Source organism: Leucopleurus acutus (genome assembly GCF_964270905.1).
Source record: "Leucopleurus acutus genome assembly, chromosome: X".
Lineage (NCBI taxonomy): Eukaryota > Metazoa > Chordata > Mammalia > Artiodactyla > Delphinidae > Leucopleurus > Leucopleurus acutus.
In genome coordinates this window covers 47,004,058-47,018,146 of record NC_139148.1, presented here as the reverse complement: position 1 = coordinate 47,018,146, position 14,089 = coordinate 47,004,058, and the positions used below count along the sequence as shown (strand labels likewise).

Here is a 14,089-nt window from a genome sequence, read left to right as displayed (position 1 = left end):
TAGCTGCCTGGGCACAGGCATGGAAAAGGCGGACAGTTGGACTGATTCAAGGTTGGAATGCTGCCAGGCAGATGCGACAATCCTGGAAACTGAGGCTATTGGCCAAAGAGTGGCGAAGTAAAGAACCATGAGGTCTGGTCTGAGCTGCGTGAAGAGTATCAAAGGCAAGTCCCCTACGAGCCAAGCCCTAGGGAAACTCTGGAACATGTGGAAAGGTTGCTGGAAAAGAGATTGAACGATGAGCAGAGGGAGGCAGAACTGAGATGTGACAGAAAGGCAGATTTGGGGGTTTGAGCCCGTAGACTTGACTGTGCGGGACCAGGGGGAGATGGGGAGGACAGGCTGAGGGGGAATTTTTAAGAAGAAGGAGTGCCTTGAAGGCGGTCGCAGTGAGAATTGAGGCCGGCCGAAGTGAGGAGGCGTGGCCAGGCGCAAATCCCGGGCGAGGGGGCGGGGCCCGGGCAACTGGGTCCCAGCGCCGCTGTGGCTGCGGCTGCCTCAGCGACTGCTCCCGCCTCCCCACCCCCCTTCCCCGGGCTCCTTCCCGCCCGCCGCCGCGGAGACCCAGGCCAAAGCTGGGGAGGACGGCGGAGCCGGGCCCAGGCTGTGCCCCTGCCCCCGCCGCTGGAGCATCGTCGGGAGGCATTGGCTGAGGGGGAAACCCCCAGCCCGAGCGCGCGGCGCACACACGCGCCCCCCGCCACCGCCATCCTCTCCTCCCTCCCTCCCTCCCCTTCCCTCTCCTCTCCTCCCCTCCGCCCCCCAGCCTCCGCTGCGGCGGGAGGAAGAACCTTTTCCGACCAGCCAGGAGAGCCCAGATCGATTCCCATCTGGGGAGAAAGAAGAGAACACGCACTCGGAACAGACCGGCCGCTCGCCCCGGGGCTACGGAAGTGGCTCGCCTCTCACGAGAGAGCCCGCGCCGAGCGCTACCCCCCGACCCTCACCCAGCCGCTGCCGCATAGACAGCGCTCCCCAGCGGGCCCCCAGCCCCGCCGAGCCCACTCCCAGCGCGGGGCCCGGGCCGGCGATGCCTGGCACCGCAGCGGCGGTGGCCGCGGCTGCTGCTGGTACTGCCACCGCTGCCACGGCTGCTGGCCCGGGCCCGGGCCGGGGGCTCGAGTCTCCGCAGTGGGGCTGAGCCCGCAGCCCCGCCCCCCGAGCCTGAGGCCGCTGCTCCGCCGGGCGCCGGGCCTCCTCCGCCCGCGCCTACGCCCCAGGAGCTGGAGCCAAGCGGGGAGCCCGGGCCCCGCGCCCAGGCCCGGACCATGCACGGCCACCGAGCCCCGGGGGGCGCTGGGCCTTCCGAGCCCGAACACCCAACCGCGAACTCCCCCAGCGCCGCGCCACCGGCCTATGCCGACTCGGACCCTGGAGCCTCGGAGCCTGCACTGCCGGTGCCCAGGGGATCAGGCTCGGCTCTCGGAAGCCTCTTGGATCCCCAGTTTGCCGGACCCTCGGACGCCAGTCTGGGCGTCGCTCCAGGCCCCCGGGTCTTGCCCTGCGGCCCCAGTCCACAGCACCACCGGGCCCTGCGCTTCTCCTACCACCTGGAGGGCTCGCAACCCCGGCCTGGTGAGTGATCGAGAAAGCATGGGAGCCCGAGCCATGGGCCTGGGAGCGGGTTCTTGTTCTCGGGCCCTTTAAGCCCCACCTCTGGGCCGGCCCGCTCACCCCAGCCCTTCGTCTCTTCTCAACCCGCAACCCCTTCCCTCGCTCCTCGGCCTTCGTCTAATTCTTTCAACCCCGCCCCCCCCCCGCCTCCTCTCTGTCCCCTGTGCCCCCTCAATCCTTCCGACCCTCTTCTCTTCTATCTGCTGAGGCTAATGGGAGAGGGAGCACTCTAAGAAAAAGGGGCTGGATTGCAAGGCAGTAAAAAGGGGGTTTGTTTGGGGGAATGGGAGAAAAGAACGAGTCTCCCATTTGCCAAGCGCCTACATTGTGCCAGGCACTGGGTGCTTTACATGGGTTTTCATTTCATCTTCAGGAGCCTCCTGTGAAGTAAGTATCATTAGACCCATTTTGTACGGGAGGAAACTGAGGCTCAAAGAAATTAAGTAACTTGCCCAAGGTTACACAGCTAGTATAGAGACAGGATTCCAAACCAGATCTGTTTGAGTCCAAAGTCTATGGTCTTTCTGCTTCCCAAACTGAGGTTGGAGACCATGAAAGTAAAGCCAAGCCTTCTGCTTATGTGATTTTCTCCTGTACTGTTCGGCAGCTCTGGAGTATGAGTGGAAAAAAAAAAAAGAGGGATGGTGGATTGATCCAAGGTTGGGGTTTTGCCAGGTGTATGTGGCAGGAGGACAAGGGAAGGAGGGAGTAGAAGGTGCTGATGAGAGACAAAGGTGGAAGAGGTGGGCCTTGGGGGTCAAGTTGGAGGGAAGGGCTGGAGGGGCTGGTAGGTAGGGAGACAGCAGAAAGGTGGTGATGGGGGGAGGCAGAAGCCAGTTGTAGCAGAGCTGCAGAGGTGCAGGGCTTTAATAAGGTTGTTTGTGAGGCGAAGTCAGGATGCTTGAACTTGGATTTGCAGAGGTGGAGCAGCTCTAGGTCAGGCTGGGGCCACAGGCCACTGCCTGGAGAGACCTTTGCACTGCACAGAACTGAGTGTCTGAGGAGTCCAGCAGGGCCTCCCCCATCTGGGGACATCCCATGTGGACCTGAGCCCGGGAGCCATGGAGGAAGAGCAGTACCTTCCCCTGGGCAACACTTGAAGTAGCTGTTGAGCCTCTGGGACCTCCCAGGGTCCACATCCCAGGCTTCTCAGGTTTGGGGGGACTGTGGCCCAGTACCAGGTAGCATTAATAAAGCATAAAAGTATGGGCAACATGTGCCCCTTGCTGCTCTTGTGACCTTGGGCTAGTTGTGGAACCTCTGGGAGTTCTCAGGGGCTCCCTCAGTGTGGGCTGGAGATAACCAGCTGACAACAGGCCTTTAACGCCCTGCCCTGCATGTTGCTCTTGCTGACTTTCCAAACTCCCCTTGACAGACACTGTGTGGAGCAGGTTACTCACCCACTTTACTGCAGCACCTTCTTTCAGATCCCAAAACATGCCACAAGCACTCCCACCTCAGGGCTTTTGCATCTGCTTTCCCCTCTGCCTGGCAGCTCTTCCCCCTGCTCTCTACCTGGCTTGTTTCTTATCTTTCAGGTCTCAGCTCAGATGTCACCTCCTCTGAGAGACCTTCCCTGATCACTTTAGGTAGGGGCCCTTGTGGGTCTCCATCGAAATTGCCACTGCACTTCCATCCTTGTGCTTAGTACATATGCAGTTATCTTATTCTATGTGTCTACTTATTTATTGCCTGTCTTCCTCAACTAGAATATGAGCTCCGTGAGGGCAAGGGGATTATATCTGTTTTGTTCACCGTTGTATCCCCAGCAACTAGCATAGTGCCTAGCTCAATAAATCCTTGAACAAATGCCTGAACAGATAAGAAGGGATCACATAGTAGGCCCTCAGTAACCATTGTCTAAGAGAAGGACAACTGAGCTCCTGCCCTCCAGATACTCTTGGTATGGGAGTCAGTAGCTGGGCAGCATCTAGGCCCCTGGTCTCTGGCCTCTGATCAATACACAGCAGTGATTCTTTCTATTCCATCAGTCCTTCCAAATTACAATCAAAATACCCATCCTGAACCACTCCCCTCCTCCCCCCAAAAAGCAGCACAAAGTTCCTACGATCCTTTTTCCCAATGAAGTCCCTGCCTCTCGAATTGGTGGGTGTCTTTTTCTTTCTTTCACTTCAAGTTGAGGAGTGGGAATAAGAAGGGTGTCAGGGAAGGACCTGGCCTCCCATCTAACCATTCCTAACTGACTCACTGTGGAACCCTGGGTGAGTGACTTCCCTTCTCTGAGCCTCAATTTCCTCATCTAGAGAATGCCATGAGAAGTCTATGAGATACTGGTTGCAAAGCCTGCAGAATGAAATAAAATTTAAAAAAAAATAAGAGAAAAACCTTCTGAAGAAGAGGCAGAGGAATTACTCAGGCCCTGGCAAGACAAGCGCTGGGCCATGTGATTCACAGCAGCATGAGGCGTGAGAGCCCGCCACCCCCACTGCCCAGCCAGCCCAGGGGTAGGCACAAGTGACTTGCTTCTCTCTCCACAGGACTTGCCTATAATTGGCCCAAAGAGGACAGGGTTGGTAGTTGCAGGGTGTGTGTGTGTGTGTGTGTGTGTGTGTGTGTGAGAGAGAGAGAGAGAGAGTCAATTAAAGGATTGAAACATTTTAGTCCACATGTTAAGATTTCCGTGTGCCTCCCCGCTTCCTCCCTCAGACTGCTGAGGCCTTTATAGAATCACCATCCTTAGGGGCAGTGGCCCATCCTGGTGGGGGGGATGGTTTTTAAAATAATATATCTTATCCATGTAAAAGCTTTGAATTGCTTCAAAGTGCTTTCTCTTTTAGTTACCCTGATTCCTAGTGGGGGGTTGGTTGATTGTTTTTATGCCCATTTCCCGGTTTGATAAAACCTAAGGCCTTATTGGGTTACTGAGATAACTAAACTCTGAGATACCAGAGAGGGCTTTGAGAGAGTCAGAAAGGAGTTCCCAAGTGTAGGTTTGCTCATAGAGATTTGGGGGGAGCCCTGCTCTCTTCCTCAGCTTTGGGAATATCTTTCCAGATGCTGATTGGGGGATAGCTTGGGACTTGACCCTAGCTCAGTCAAAGGAGTTGCACCTGGTGTTAAAGCCTTTTCGTGGGTAGTGGAAGGACTCAGCCTGTTGAGGGGGGCAGCAAGAGGGGCTGGCTCCTTCTGATTTGGAGCCTGGGCCATCATCTGACACTCTTAGAGTAAGAATTGGAGCTGGAAAGGCCCCTAGTCACCGTCTGGCCCTGGGTTTCCTATACTGGATGAACATCAGAATCCCCCTTGTTGACTTTGAAAAAATAAATGTGATTCCCAGACTCTACCTCAAAGCTCCAGGATCTTAGGGTTGCAACCCAGGAATCTATTTTGAAAGCTCCTCAGGTGATTCTGATGTATAGCCTAGAGTGGGAACCATCCTTGAGCTGGGACAGTGGAGACTCTGAGAGGCAGTTTAGCTGCGGTCCTACAGTGAGTCAGCATCATTAGGATACCACATCAGCCTCCACTCTGAGGCCCTCTCCCCAGGGCCTTGTGTGGGCCTCCCACCATAACTCCCAACCCTGAAGGGAGGCATGGGATCTAAGCTAAAGGGAGTGAGTCAACCTCTCACCCACATACGCACAAACACTGGCAGCCTCAGTTTACCCTTTATGCCTAGCTCTTATGTATGGCTGCCATTTGGCAATTTAAGCTGGAAGGCTGTTACAGTTCTGGGACTCTAGGCAGAGGAAACGCTGGCATCAGCAGCACTCAGCACAGGGCGTGGCCCAAAGGAAGGGCTCTAGAGGGGTGCCAGCAAGGTTTGCAGAGCTAGGAGGAACATAGCAGTTCAGGTAGGAAGTTCAGTGGGAGCAAAGGCACTGAGACATGAGGCATCTTCGGACAGGGGCTGGTATTGGGAGAAGTAGAGAGATAAGGCTGGTGAAGGGACTTTATCCTGAGGGCAAAGGGGAACCTTTGAAGGGGAATGATGTGCTCAGATATGGGTGTTTGAGAAATCCCCACGGCTGTATGTGGAGAGTGGATGGTAGGGGCACAAGAGTGGAGTCAGAGACCGGCAGGTAGGGGTCACAGTCATCCCAGCAAGAGGTGATAGTAGCTTGGGTTAGAGTGATGGCAGGTGAGGAAGGTAAGATCTGAGAGATATTTTGGTGCTAACATGGACAGATCTTGGTGGTGTCTTGGATGTAGAGGCCGAGGAAGAAGGAAAAGTCCAGGATGAGTCTGGGTTGTTTTCTGAAACCAACTATGGTGACCTGGTGGATGCTGGTGGGGCCACCTACTTGCAAGAGAAGGAGCAGGTTTGGGGGGAGATACTGATGTACGTTTGAAACCTGTTGCATTTGAGAGGCCTGGGGGGGCATCCGGGTGGCGAGCAGGGGCTACTCTTCGTTGTGGTGCGCGGGCTTCTCTTGCTGCAGAGCACGGGCTCTAGGGCGTGTGGGCTTCAGGAGTTGTGGCTCGCCGGCTCAGTAGTTGTGGCTCACGGACTGTAGAGTGCAGCCTCAGTAGTTGTGGCTCACGGGCTCAGTTGCTCTGCGGCATGTGGGATCTTCCTGGACCAGGGCTCGAACCCATGTCCCCTGCATTGGCAGGTGGATTCTTAACCACTGCACCACCAGGGAAGCCCCAGTCCCATCCTTGAAGACATAGATAGTGAGGTCAGATAGTGAGGTCAGCAGAGTCACCCAAACTTTGCCTTAGAAATGTCATTTGGGGGTGGGGTGGGGGGAGGAGCAGTTTTTAAAGTATATTTGCATAAAGCTGAGACCCATTTCACATATACCCAGGGTAGTGGCTGCTGCAAAGAACGGAGGGAGTACTGAAAAGCAAATCAAACATTGGTGAAGTAAATTCCTGTGGCTCCTTCCATGTTTTCCCTGTTGAGGGCATCCTGAGAGACCATAGAGGGAGGTTGCTCATGGAAAGGAGAAGAGGGGACTCTTGACAGGAGGGAGTGGTGGGCTCTGCTGGTGATTTTTGGAGAGCAGCAGTTTGAGATTCCAGGGGAGTGTCTGGGAAAAGACCCTGATTTGGTTTCTAGTCAGCTGGGGCCTCCCAAACAAACACAGCAAAGTGTAAAGACTGGGTAGCTGCAAAAAGGACTTCTCCAGACAGGACTAAAAGAATTGAAGTTTCCAGCTGCAGATGGTTGGCACCCCCATTCCTCGGCCCTTTCATGTGCCTCTGCCCCTAGGGGACAGCTTGGCTGGGGCTACTTGCTCCTTCAAGGGTGAGCGGCAGCTACCAGTGCTCCAGACAAATGCCAACCATGGTATTCTGGGGACCAGTTAGCTAAATGCCTTAGGCAGATGTGGAGCTGGCCAGATGATGGCTGGGTGGGGCTAGGACCTGTCTGGAATGAGGACAGGAAGTGCACTCTGCCGTTGCCCAGCCCAGAAGTGTTAAGTGCCCTCATCTGGAGAGAGCAGACATCCTTGGAGCAGTGAGTCCAGCCTCTCCAGGCTCCAGTACCCAGTTCCTTCGACCTGGAAGGCATCACACCTCCAAAAGGTACCTCAAAACACAGAGGGCTGGAGACAAGGATGAGGGCAATAGCAGAAGGCACCTCTGCACTCCTGACTCTGCCCTTGGTTCACTGTGCCCTCAGGCTTCCCTTCCCACCTCAAGGCCTTCGTTTCCCCATTTGTAACATCAAGGACCTGTTCATCACATTTGTCTGGCATATAGTAGGGCATCCTTAAGTACTTGGTGAGCAGATAAGGGAGAGTGCAAGAGGGGAAGAAGGAGGACATTTCTTCATTTAACAAATGTTTATTGAGTACCTACTTTGTGCTTGGCCCTGTGTGAATTGCTGGGTGGGCAACAAAAGGCAGGCTCAGTCCCTGTCCTCCTGGAGCTCCTTTCTAGCAGGGAAGACATACATGACAGGTAATTCCAAGCACAGATGCTGAAGGAACAGATGAGGAGGGGGCAGGCAGGGAAAAGAGGACACTTGAGCTGAGATCCCATGGATAAATAGTCCAGAGGTAAGGAAAAGCAGAAAAGCTGTTCAGGCCCACGAGAATGACATGTGCCAAAGCCCCAGGCAGAGGAGAGCACTTTCGAGGAACAGACAAGAGGCCTTTGTGACTGGAGGGTGGGGGTGGGTGTGGGTGTGGGGAAGTGTTTTCAGGCTGGGCCTTACTTGTCCCTAAGCTCAGGAGTTTGGAGTTTACCCCCGAGGCAAGGGGAGCCCTTCACCGGGCTACAGAAATTGAAGGGGATTGTATTTTCATAACCTGGTTGTGGTGTGGAGAATACCTTGTAGAGGGCCCTGAGGATGGGAGGAAGACCCGTTAGGAGGCTGGAGTGGGAAAAATAGTCTATGGATTCCTGCCCTCCTAAGAATTTGAGTCTGTAGGACTTGGGGTCTGGCTGGATGTGTGAGTTAAGGGAGCAGGGGGAGTCGTGGAGAAAGCCCAGCCTCTGGCTTAGGGAACTGGGTGGCTGGAGGTGCCATTCCTGGGGTGGGGAAACAGGAGGAAGAGCCACTAGGGGCTGGGATAGAGCTGGGTTTTAAGATGCACTGAGTCTGAGGAGCTTGAAAAAGGGTCAGTGCCCAGTAGGCGTCAATTGTGTCCATCTGGGCCCCAGACTAAGGACAGGAGGGTGAGGGGCACAGGTGTGTGGCTGAGGCCCAGAGAGGGAACTGAAGGCTTTTCCCGTTGCTGGAGGCTTTCAGCGCTCCGCAGCACCTCCCCGTGGCCCGTGCAGAGAAGGGGTTAAGTCAGGGAGGGAAGGCGCCTGTAGAAAGCGGGAAAGGCAGGACTGGCAGCGCTGGCCCCAAGGAGCTGAAGCTGGCATAGAAGCCCTTCTGCCTGGGCCTGCTAGGCCCTCGCCGCCGCCCACGCCGCTGCCTTCAACTTCACCTTCACCTTCTCTGCCCCCCTCTCCAGCTTCTTCCCTGCTCCCCAGGCGGGGCCTCCCAGCCTAATGCGTTCCAGGTGTAGCTGCGGCCCCCTCCCCCACCCGGGGCGCAGGGGAGGGGGCAGGGAAGGTGCTGGGCTCTTTCATTCTGCATCTCTTAGGTGCTCCAAGTCTCCAGATCTCCCTGACAGCTTCTGTCTCTGGAGAATTCCTTCAGGGATCTCTGTTTGGGCCCCATGTCCCTGTCAGGGGCAGGCAGTGGTGAGAGCCCCCCAGACCCAGCTCTGCCACTTTCTAGTTTCATGTGATCCTGAGCGAATCACCTCACCCCTCTGAGCGTCGGTTTTCTCATCTACAAAATGGGGTTAGCATCCCCACCTCCTAGGGTTGTTAGGATTAAATGCCACAGGTAGAGCAGAGCACTGGGCATGGCACATTGTAGCCATGTTCAACAAGTGGCCCTGGTCTGCTCTTTTTGTCCCCTTGCCTCTTTGGGCCTGCATCCCTCACTGTCTCTGTCTCCCTTCTGACTCGCCCCCGCCCATTTTTTCCTGCCTCCCTCTCTAGCTGTCCGATTTTCTGGGTCTCTGTAGTTTTCCTGTCTTCTTCCTCCTTGTTTTTGTCCCAGTCTCTCTCGGTCCTTTTCCGTCATGGTCATGATCTTTCTGTGTTGCCAACTCTCAGTTTTGACCAGGCCTCGGTGTGGGGGCAGGGGGAGGGGGGAGGGGTGGGTGTTGGGGGCTCTGGGGTCACACACCGCAGGGGTCAGAGGGGCCATCCCCTAGCGGCTTTGTCCTCAGGAGGAGGGAAATCACAGCCAGCGTGGCAGCCCCAGCACTGGGTAATTACTGCCCCCAGTGCTCCCAGCTGCAGCTCCACTCCCTTCCCTTCCTGTCCTCTGAAGTCCCCAGCCCCTCCCTGGGGGTGGAGCTACCACCCCCAGCCTTCTCTGGCCTCAGGTCCAGAGATGCTGGGAGGAGGTGGCCAGGCTCTCAACAGCAATCAAGCAACTGGAAGAGAGATGGGCTGTCTGTGCTCCCATGTGGCTGTGGGGTGTGTGTGTGTGTGTGTGTGTGCGTGTGCGTGTGTGTGTGTACGTGCGCATGCGTGCACATGTGCCTGGCTGCCTCGCTGTCTTTGTCCCCATGGGTCTGTTTTGTGTATATCTTAATGTTCTTGTTTCTGTATATCCATGTGTATGTTTGAGTGTGTGTCATTATATATCCATGTGTGTCTATGTGTGTCTTTGGGTCTGTATATGTTATGTGTTCCTGTGTTATGACACCTTGGCTCTAAGCCCCTGGGGCATTTCCAGATGTTTCTGCGTGTGTGTCTCTGTATGTAGACTCTGTGTGTGTGTGTGTGTGTGTGTGTGTGTGTGTGTGTGTGTGTGTGTGTGTTTCTGTGCCAGTGCCTGCCTCTGCATGGCCCCTATGGGTCTGTATCTTGGTGGTAGTGGTTGGTGGAGAAGGAGGGTACCTGCCTGTCTTTTGGCTTTTTCTGCCCCTTCCTCCTGTTCTTACAAACCCAAGACTCTGGTCACTGTGCCCTTCAAACACACTCTTCACCTCCCCACCCCTAGTATCCACACCGTTGCTCACTTTTCTTCCCTTGCCTGCAGGACTGTGCCCAGTCTATCTACACCTGAAAAAACAACCTGGATGGCCAAACTCAAAAACCATTTCCTTTAGAAAGTTCTCTGACCTCCCCCCCATCGCCCCCAATGTGATTTCTTTCGCAATTCAGCAAACATTGACTGAGGATGTGCTCTGTGACTCTGGACACAGACACACTTGGGATCCAGTCTCAGTTCAACCACTTCTAGCTGTGTATCCTCAGGCAAGTTATTTTGTTTCTCTGTGCCTCAGTTTCCTCATCTGTAAAATGGAGCTAATAGCATACAGGGTTGTTAGGAGGATGCCCTGCAGGAAAGCATCAACAAAATGCCTGGTGCAGAGTAGGAGCTCAACAAACAGTTGAATCCTCATACCTTATATCCTCCACAAAAAACTGAACACCTTGAGTTCCAGAGAGTTCTAAAAGTTCTTGCAGTCTCCTGCTTTTTTCACCAGGCATCCTGCACAAGGCAGAAGACCAGACAGAACGAAAGGCAGATTCCAGTTCACGGAACTGCTGACAAGTATTGCATGAGCCAGCTCCCTGAGAGTGCTCAGGCCCAGAAGAGACTGGGCCCTTCCAGGGGGTAGAGGAGGGACTCCAAAGCTGCTGCCCTAGGGCCAGAGCACATCAGATAGAGCAGGAGGTAAATGGTAGAGGTGGAAGGGACCTTAAGGACCATCTAACTCAGGTATTGCAAGTTGCAAACTGGTGGCCCACAAGTTTAATTTGACTCAAAAGTTTCATGTGGCCTACTCACTGTTTTTAAAATTAGGGGATTTCACATAAAAGCCTGGACTTCTGATTCTCTTGAAATATTGGAAGACCTGAAAATGCAGGGCCCCCATTACTGCAATTAGATAGATAGACAATTAGATAGAGGGGAGAAGCTGCCATCCCTACTTTAAGTGAGGCATGCGCTCTCCAGTTTACCCCCGTCTTCACCATCCCCTATTGCATTATACTGTCCCATTTTACAAAAAGGTCCTCACTTTACACAAGGGTCCACACTTCACAAAAATGTTCTTCACTTTACATAGGAGCCTCATTTTACAAAAGAGTTCCTCCGTTTTACAGAACAGTCTTGTATTTTGTCAAAGGGTCCTTCATTTACAGACATCATCCATTTTACAAAAGGGTCTTTATAGAACTCTCCTCACTTTACAGAATGTCCCTCCACTTTGAAGAAAGCGCCTCCATATTGCAGAAACTTTCCCTTTGCAGAAGGAGCCTTCTTTTTATCCAAAAGACCTTCATTTTACAGAAAGTTTCTCCAGTTTTCAAGAGGGAACATTCTAGGAAGCTCCTTACTTGCCAGAATGGCTCCCACTTTCCAAAAATGCCTTCACTCTGCAAAAGGTGCCTCCATTTTTCTGCAGAGTCCTTATGTTCATAAGACCAGTCCACTTCAAGGAAGGGATCTTCAGGCTAGCCACAGGGTTCCTATAGACAGCTCCCCCTGCATTTCTCATTCTTGACAGAGCTTTGTGTTTAAATTTTCAGAAAGAACATCTGCCAGGCCAAGCAAGTTTGGCTGCAAAGGTGGAGCAGGGCAGCTGGGCTGGACCTCACATTCAAGGGGCAGGTGGGAAGAGGTGGGGCAGCTACTCCACCTTTATCCTCTGCTTTTTTCTCAAGCTAAGGGACTCCCCTTCCCCCCCCAGCCCCCCCACGGAGCTGGCTGCCCAAAGGACACTTTCTTATTTGCTGTTCTTTCTTCTCCACTCCCTCTGCTCCTTTTCCCCACCCCACCCCACCCCCAGGAATTCAACTGTCCCAGTGGCCTACCTCTCAGCCTGGAGGCTGAGGGCTGCTGGGAGAACCATGCACTGGGGGTCTGGAGGCCTGAGTGCTAGGGCTGGCTTCTGCCCACAATAGCATCTCACCAGTTCCTCACAATGAGAAGCACACACATATTCTCCCCATTTTGCAGATGGGGGAAATCGGGGTCCAGAGTTGTGAAGCGATTCCCCATGTCACCAGGGCATTAATGGCTGAGGTCCAGTCTGGGGTCCTATTAGCTGTCTTGAGATTAAGCCAAGGCTAAAGCTGGGAGAAGGGAGAGGGGGTGCTGCTGGCCAGGGATGGGGAGAGCTGGGAGCTGAAATTCTCGGAAAGAGGTAAGGGTCCAGTTCCAGTGGTAAAGTCATTGTCCTCAAACTCAGCTAGATGGTAGACCTACTCTGCCAGTAAGCTCAGAAGCACATGCTCAAGGGCACCTGCCAGGCAGGGGCATGAAGCTACCAGAAACAATTTTTGGAATGAGTTTGCTATTTCACTAACAGTAAGTTGTCATGGGAAAATTCCAAACTCTGTTATACTTCTTGACACTTATTTTGTGGTTTTGTTTGGTTTCTATATTTGAACTGAATTTGAATGGGGGATGGGGTACCATTGTCTTTTCTCTGCCATTCCGCCTCTAGTAGGAATCCCGCCCTGATCTGAGAAGCTGCCAAGGAGAGTGGGGCTGGATTCTGTGTCCATCTCTGGCTGGGTTTGCACACGTTTCTCAGTGTGTTGATAGCTTTGTGTTGGGTTGCAGCCTGTGGTCTGTGGGTTTATGTATCTGTGTGCATAGTTTTGTGTCTTTGTGGATGTGCGGTTCTGTTGGCTTTCAAGTTCAAGCCACATTGCTCTGTGGGTGGGGGAGCACTATGCTCTTTCCCTTCTTTGTCTCATGGACTCCTCAAAACCAGGGAGCTGTGATTATTATCCTATTTTCCACACAAGGAAACTGAGGCTCAGATAGATGGAGAGGCTTGCCCAGGGTCACACAGCTAGTAAGTGAGGGTGTTGGGATTTAACTGAGGTCTGTGTTACTCCTGAGCCAGATGTTCCTAGTGAAGGCTTCACAACACCTTAACCCATGCAGTCTGGTCAGTGAATGTGATCATGCCACCCTTCTTTGGAATGGTCAAGTACCACAGGTTTTTAATTATTGACTTTGTTTTTTTAATAAATAAGACCAGATTCAAGGTGATCCCTGAAATAATGTCACTGTCATAAGCATTCAGGTGCCCATTGCAGGGAAATTGGGTAGAGCCCACAGCTTGCCTGGTGCCACCTCGGAGGCCTGGCTCCACCTCATTCACTAGAATCCCTTCTTGACTAGGGCTTCTGGAGTTCACCCCCAAAAAAGTACAGTTAGATTTGAATTTCAGATGTACAACAAAAAATTTTTAGTATAGCATAATACATTTTTAGTATGCATGAGGCATGCTTATACTAAGAAATTATTCATTGCTTATCTGAAAGTCAAACATAACTGAGCATCCTGTATTTTATCTGGCCATCCTGTCCCTGGCCTCTCCCTCCCCTGAGCTTCCCAGTCCCGACAGGCTGACCCCTTTGCACTTCCTGAGCCGCACTTAGCTTTTCCTGAATGAGAGTTTCTTGTCTTTGAGATTGGGAGCTCCCTCAGGGTCAGGATCAAGATTGCCCTTCGGCCTGCTGAGGGGCCTGTCAGAGGGCGCACCCCACGCCCACAGCAGAGCCAGGGCCACACCCAGGCATCCTGGGGTGCCCAGGGCGTGTTTCCCATCAGTGACAAGAGACGCCTGAGTATGGCTGTGTGTACACACCCTGTGCCAAGCGTGTTGCATGTGGACGTGTGAGCAGCTTTGTGGTTCTCACCAGGTCTTTGCGGTTTTCTCCACCCCCACCCCAGACCAGGGATCGAACCCGTGCCCCCTGCATTGGAAGCATTTGGTGGTGTGACTTTCGTGGCGGGGAGGGAGATGCCCTTTGTGGCCTCTGTTCTAATGCCAGTGGTCAAGGGGGCAGTGCTGGTGGAAGACCTTGTCAGGTGTGTGGGTGTGAGTGTCGATGTACGTGCATGTGTAAGAGAGAATGTTGTGGATTATCAACCATAAAAAATGGACTGGAGGACTTCCCTGGTGGTCCAGTGGTTAAGACTCCACACTTCCACTGCCAGGGGCGCAAGTTCCATCCCTGGTCGGGGAACTAAGATCCTACATGCGGAGCAGCTTGGCCAAAAAAATTAAAT

At 53.6% G+C, this 14,089-nt stretch overlaps 1 protein-coding gene across 1 annotated transcript in view; it reads left to right on the top strand.

The window, feature by feature from the left end:
* Window positions 1-1,169: 1,169 nt before the first annotated feature.
* The window catches only part of FGD1 (FYVE, RhoGEF and PH domain containing 1), a gene marked incomplete at its 3' end in the record, with an annotated part of 35,131 nt that continues 22,211 nt past the window's right edge, over window positions 1,170-14,089 (top strand). The window contains exon 1 of the mRNA XM_082864483.1: window positions 1,170-1,575. Coding sequence (XP_082720609.1) covers window positions 1,269-1,575 — 307 coding nt within the window. The 5' untranslated portion in view covers window positions 1,170-1,268. The remainder of the gene's footprint in view (window positions 1,576-14,089) is intronic.